At 41.8% G+C, this 7,214-nt stretch overlaps 1 protein-coding gene across 1 annotated transcript; it reads right to left on the reverse strand.

Annotated features, from left to right (window-relative positions):
• Nucleotides 1-6,798: 6,798 nt before the first annotated feature.
• On the reverse strand, nt 6,799-6,978 carry LOC127189932 (60S ribosomal protein L39-like). Its single transcript, XM_051146988.1, has one exon. The coding sequence runs from the start codon at nt 6,928-6,930 to the stop codon at nt 6,799-6,801; it is 132 nt and encodes a 43-aa protein (XP_051002945.1). The 5' UTR covers nt 6,931-6,978.
• Between the last annotated feature and the right edge of the window lie 236 nt (nt 6,979-7,214).

The following is a 7,214-nucleotide window of genomic DNA, read 5'->3' on the forward strand; positions in this document are numbered from 1 at the left end:
AAGTTTAGTGGATTCCTCTGACCGATAACTTAAAGAGCGGTTTCCTGTGCCCAGGACTGGGATTTTTGTTAGATAGTCTAAGGCTTGAGGAAGGAGCATTATCATCACATGTGGTGTAAATCCACTCAATACATGTATGTATGCATGCAGGTGTGTGTGTGTGGTGTATATTTTAATGTAAGCATATAAACTAAAGAATAATACATTTACCTATGGCTTTCCCAAACACCCTTGGTGTTATTTACCACTCCTTGCCCTATGTCCATAATTCTCCTTCTACTGTCCCAGCTAAAACACATCCATGTTTCTCATTCGCCCTTATTAGCACCTGTGTCCTACTATGCCCAGTGTTTCTTCCTTTCTATAACCTCAAGAACCTGTAATTCACTTTGTCCTGCTTATATATTATTTGCTGAATCCACTGGAAATATGGAGAAAGCCAAGCAATATATTCTGCCCAGGAGGCATTCACACTTCAATGAAAAAGATAAACACACAAAACCACAATTACAGTTTAACAATTCTGTAATACAGAGGGAAGCAACGGCACCCAGGCCTGGCTGCTTAGAGCATAGAAGAAGTGATTGATTTATGGTTTTCTTATCAAGATAGATGTAGATAAAAATGGGATAATCCATAATGAAAATCAGGTTTTCTCAAGTTTGGCCTTCAATTTCAATTGTTAATTTCTTTTTCAGTTTTCTTGAGAATTAATTTGCATTTAACACTAACACTCAAATTGTTTTTTTTTTTTTTTTAATTTGTCTGCTTTTTGCTTTGCACTGGCTTCCTGCTGTGATAAATGCTGAGTTAGCATGCCTGTCTCACCCACAGTCTCTTTTCCCATCTCCCAGGACAGATCTGTCACTATTTTTGGCTATTCACCTAATCTCTGCAGCACATACAAGATGTTGCTGGTTGTTTGAGCTTGGAATGCATTTTTTTTTCTTTCCACAGGGTGGAAAGTGGAGTGGAGTGATGAGATCGGGCAGCACAGGTGGTGTCTTATCTCTCAGAGGAATAGACATGTATGCCAGACCTAAGGCCTGTGTGGCACCTGCAGCAGGAGACTGAACCTAGACCACATTCACAAACTGTCCCAACAACGACAGGCGCTGTGCAAAGATGCAATAGGTCAGAGACCGCTTAGGAGTTAGGTCAGGCCACGTCAACTGTAGCCTCTTCACAAAAGTAGCCCAGCACTGACACAGCCTCACAAAGCATGTTACACTGAGAAGCGCTTTTCCAATCTGAAGAACGATAGTTAAAAAAAAAAAAAAAAGTCATTCCTTTGAGCTGCTTTCATATTTTAGAAACCAGATAGAAAAAGGTATTTTTCAATTAACTCCTGTCTGATGCAAATTTGTAAATGGAAAGGCTACATGAAAAGAATAATTTGTCAATCTTCAGCTGGAAACTTTAATTAAAAGCATCGCATTGCTAAAACGGAAACGTTTCCGCGGTGTAGGTTGTTGCGCATTAGATTAGATTTTAACCGACGTTTCAGAGCACTTGCTAAGAATGTGTCAGAATGCTGGGAACTTACATGCTGCGGGGGGCACGGGGGCCTTGTTCTAACCAACTCTGTGGAATAACAGATATGATTACTCACTGCAATCGATAGAGGGCATGATGCTGACACTACTAGTCACTCACGTGTCACTTACATAAGGACTAACATTTACACATTTAGCACATACTGTATATGCACCTTGCCCTCTGTCAATTATTTTATGAACATGACCTCATCATATCCTTAACACATCCCTTATAGACAGGCTTTATGTCACCACTTTCTAGACGACTAAATCTTGGTTTACTGAGTTGTAATATCATCAATTCCCCACACCTATTGAGTAGCAAAGTGAACATGCTCCTCTTCCCCTACCCTGACAGTTTATCTAGCAGACAGGAGATCAAAAGGAATATCCCCATTGCAATTGTGAATATACCGCACCTGTTTCCACCTGGAGGTTAGGGGGAGGAGCGTGAGGGGGGATTTCTCTGAAGAAGAGGAGGTCAGCAAGAACAGTCTGTTTCAGCCACTGGTCCTCTGTACCAGCCTGTCTTCCAGTGCAAGTGCATGGAACTATTGTTACACCAGTGCTCTCAGCCGTGGGCCAATGCTAGAAGCCACGGAACTTCTGTACCTTCTGGAGGTACAATGAAGAAGCTGCTGTGACTGAGTTCGTTCTGAATTTGTCAACATCCCCTCACTGAAGACACTGTGATGGGCAAACCTTATCTGAAGCCATGAGCTTCTGGGGACTCAGTGAACACACCACAGACGGTTAGAAACACACCAGTCTGGCCTCGATATATTCTAGGAGGGCCGCTCCCCTGACACAATCTTAGAATAGCAGAGTTGTGGGTTCTGAGAGTGAGAAGAAACTCCAAAAGCTCTCCAGCCCATTCTTTCTTCCCCCTTGGGACAAACTATCACTACATCATCTCTGACAAAAGGCTAAGTACTCCCCAAGTGCTTTGCTGTATGGATGGGAGACCTCCTGCTTCCTTTTAATTGCAGCTCCTGGGCCTCTGTTTCTATTCCCCAAAGGCACAGAGAAATCTGCTTCCTTTAATTCCTCTTATCAACAAAATTTCCTGTACTATTACTATTTAACAGCAGATACAACAGGGTAGAAACAAAACAAAACAAAACATGTAGCCAGATAAACATGCCTCAAAGTCCTGACTCCTGAATCAGAATCCCTGCCTCTCAGAGAGTGGAGGAATACTCAGTGAGGAGAAGGATGGGGTTGGGGAAGGGGAGGGAGGGAGGGAGGGGGGACAGAAGCGGGGAAAAGTGTGGGGGGGCATGCATGTGCGACTGGGAGCAAAGAAGGGAAGGCTTGGGATCAGGTTTTAAAGTGATTAAATAAATAAATAATACATTGTTTTTAGAAAGATGTATACAGAAGCCAGTTTTAAGATTCAACCTCTGGCCAAAACAAATTTCATCATGAAAGTAATAATTACTTATTTTTTTTTTGGACAGAAATATTAGTCCAGTCCATCAAATGAAATAAAAAAAAAATCAACAAATCCATTCTGTTTTGAGCTGATAGAGATACAGAGCAGCTCCTCACTATAGAAGAGAAGCAGTAACTATAGCAATCCTGGAGTGAGAGCATCTTCATGAAGGTGAAGCAATCAGAGAATATTAGAAATATGGGATTTGCTTATTTCTCCCCAGTACTTAGCAAAATGGAAAGATGGAAACTCTGAGATACCATTTGAACCAGCTCATCACAAAGCCTGAGAAAGGCAGCATCCTGGGCCTCTTGGTAACGTGATACGTTGAGAATATGAGAGCGCTCTGGTAGAGTTTCCTACCAGAGTTGTTTGCCAAACTCTGACCATAAAAGAAGATCAAGTAAACAAATTAAGGGACATTCTGAAAAACAACTGACCTGTGTTCATATATGTCAAGGTCAAAAGGGACCAAAAAAGACACAGAACAGTTCTTAGTTAGAGGACGCTAAAGACTCACGGCAACTGAATTCTGTGCAGAAGCCTATGCTGCATCTCGGGCTGAGAAACGAAAGCAGCTTAAAGAGACGTTCATAGACAGGTTGGAAACGTGAATATTGCCTGTCAAAATTCCCTGCGAGTAATGGATATATATGTAAGAAAATAACACTGTCCTTGGTAATTCGCACTGAAAACACACATTATGTCCTAGAGGTAAACATCTGTGTATTCATTCATTCCGTCAACAGTCATTCAAAAGGAAAATATGACTCAAATGGAGTAAAATGAGTCAATGGTGCTGAATAAGGAGGAGATGTCTATATATTAGCTTTACAATTTTCTACAGATGAAATCATGCAGAAATACCAAAAATAGAAACCTTACAAATCAAGGTTATCTGGAGGAGGGGAGCAGAATTAAATCCAGAGATTATGTGTATCTGGGTAGAGAGCTATGGTAAGGGTAGCTGGCAACCTGGCAATCCCATGGATCTGGGTGTGGATGTGTGTGTGTGTGTGGGGGTTGTTCGGACTGTTATGTAAGGATTGTGGCTTCCTGGAGCAGATGGATAGAAACTGAGAGGCTCGGGGTGATTCAGGGATCTCCAGGGGATGTAGAATTGACAGGGTATTTTGGCTACCGGAGTGTGGGAGGCAATGGAAGAGGGTGCTCTTTGAGCAAGTAGGTGGATGTCACCTTTGAGTTGAAATAGCAAGCCTAGCAGATTCCTGTGGACCTGGGACAGCTTGGTGCTGCCTGTCCCAGGTGAGGATGACCAGACTGGGATGTACTGCTCCACGCTGTGAGTGCAGTCTGAACCTTAGACACTGAACATCTTTGTTTTTCTCTCCTACCTTCTGCCTTTTCATTTATCTAACTAGTTATTGAGCCTTGCTAATTAGTCTAATTTCCTTCCCTGTACCACATAAATCCAGGACCTCTTTGGAATTTATGGTATTACTGTTTTATTAATGTTTTGGGATTACCTCTCCCAAGATTTCTAACTTCTTTAAATTTTTCATTTTCTCTTTGATGCCCCACATCCATCTCACCCTGGGAAGGATATGGCTGAAATGTAAATACAGATATGTTGCCTTTACATTAGAAATACCACCTGATTAAACCCATCTTTCCTTAGAAAGCTTTCTGTTGCTGTTAGTTTAAAAGTATAGCCTAATAGATATTTATTATTAGGCTTATAATTATTACAATGCTAATACCCAACTCAATATCATAATAAAAAAGACACAGATACCTGTTGTATTTTAGAATAAGCCTGATTTTACCTAGTGCTGGGCAGATATTAACTGCCTAAACTACCTTCCAATGTCTCTCGTCCTCTGTCCCATGCCATCTGTTCTAAAATATCCTTTCTGGGATACCTCCCATTCATAATCCCAAAATACTAGCTAGTGTTGTTTTTCAGGGCCATTTCTTTTATGTGGAACATCAGAATTCCTCTCCTGGGCCCATGTGGTTCTTTTCTATCCCATGGCATTCTCCTCCTTCTTCCTTTTCCACTGTCTGTCTGCTTCTTCTTCCAAGATCCTCTCTGTCCCCAAATCCTACAAACCTTTACCACGCCTACCTTCCTCCAGTCCTGGCCAGGCATTGGCTTTCTTTATTAGTCAAACAGGGAGGCAGGGTTAAATGGCAATACTTGGGGTATATGACAGTCTGTGGTAAGAATCTCAAGGGGCAAGCAATTGACAAAGGCAAAGCACCAGAACATACTCTGATAGCTTTCTGACTCTAACAGTTTTGAGCCCACCTTACCTTATTTTGACATGCATAGACATCAACCATGTTACTCCACATTTTGTTCCATTAAAGTTAAAGGTAACACTTATCTATGGGTATAAGCATACATAATGACATGCCAATTAAGTTAGAGAAAAGTAGTAAGTGCCCTGGGCATGGATTTTTTTTGATTGGGCTTGAAATACAGAAGTATGCTTGAAATATCTCCTGTGGTACAGGCCTTGATCACAGGGCAGTTGGTTGCCACCATCACCTTTGTGTCATTATTGTAGTAGTGGGCATCCCTTTCCTGTCAGGTTGGTATTTTAGTTCATGCTGTTTGCAAGCAGGTAAAACTTCCCCCTCATCATGCCCCCCCATCATCCCCCCATCACCCCTGTAGCAGCCTGTATATTACTTGTTAGCATTATGAAAGCTAGCCAGCAGGGAGGAGCCTTCCATCTGAGTTCTAGCTTGGTTTCCGCTGAGCTGTTCAGTCTTCAGCAATATGGTCTTATCCTTCCCAAAGAATGAACAAGTTTTCCATGAATGACCCTTAAATGACACACCTGTATGTATAAAGTAGCATTTTTTTTAGAGCCTTTACATTTTTGTGGGAAAAAATCTGGAAAACAAGCAATCCAATTAAAAATGGGCTGTAGATCAGAACAAGGTCTTAAGAGGAGAAACACAAATGGCTATTAATGTTATTTAAAGTATTCAAACACTACTAACTATTAAGGGAAACACAAATTAAAACAGCTTTGAGATTCCATCTCACTTTAATAAGACTAGCTATCATCCAGAAATCAAATGGCAACCAATGTTGGTGAGGATGTAGAGGAAAGGGAACACTTGTCTAGAAAAGCAGGAGGATCATTTTCTAGTTCAACAGAGGATAATCCGATGTATGCTGGGTTGACACTGGAACAGTTGGGACAAGAGTCAATTCCCCCTTGGGACACACACTTCAATGCACGGAGCTATGAAATAAATAAGAAAACAAGGAGATGAACAGGTGACTTGGAAAGAGCGTTGAGTTTTATATAGGGAGTTAAAAGTGACGACATGAACAGTAATAAGGAATAAGGGAAAGTACAGGGCATGAGAAAGTCAGAGAGTAAGTCCTTAATTTCAGGATGTGAACTAAGACTAAAGAGCAGAGCCCATGGGACTAGCAAGGCGGCTCTTCCTGACAGGTGTAAAGGATACCGAATGACCTGAGCTTGTGTGGATCTTGGAAACTAATGTAGATGGAACATATTAAATAAGGCACAGTGAAGAATGAGCTTGAGATGAAGCCGGGGACTAGGTTAGCCACTGCTGGGAGCAAGTACTAAGTTTCACAAGAACTGATGGCTTAGTCACCACATCTCTCTCTCTCTCTCTCTCTCTCTCTCTCTCTCTCTCTCTCTCTTGGCTTGAAATGGTCTACATTTTATTACTGGACAAGCCACACCCCCAATTTAGACAGGACTAAGTCCCTCCGGGGTTAAAAATGTTGAACTCCATCAGGTAGAATTGATTCAGTATAAAGCCTCAGTCTCACCACTCTGAATCCTTACAGTCCCAGCTTCGTTCTCCTCAGTGTCTTCTCTTGGAGTTGTACCTGATCTTGTTCCCAGTTTTCATCCAGATCCATTGAGGAATAGGCCGGTTTTGCTTTTGTTTCTTGGCCAGGAACCACCTGATTCTGAAAGTCTTGTGAGAAGACATAGCGAGAAGCCGAGTTTGACACACAGCACGTGATGGCGGAGGAAAGGAGAAGAGTCACCACATGTCTTAATAAGAGAACCTCTTGGAGGAACTTTGGAGATGACTCAATGGGTAAGGTACTTGTTGCCCAAATATGAAGAAAGGAGTGTGGATTCCAAGTACCTATGTAAAATAAAAGGCTAGGCATGGTGGTGATCGCATCTGTAAGTTCAGTGCTGGGGTGAGGCAAACATAACGATATCTCTATCCTCCACCTCTAGTTTATACACTTGAACACACACACA

Source organism: Acomys russatus, chromosome 5 (assembly GCF_903995435.1).
Source record: "Acomys russatus chromosome 5, mAcoRus1.1, whole genome shotgun sequence".
In the NCBI taxonomy this organism is placed as follows: domain Eukaryota; kingdom Metazoa; phylum Chordata; class Mammalia; order Rodentia; family Muridae; genus Acomys; species Acomys russatus.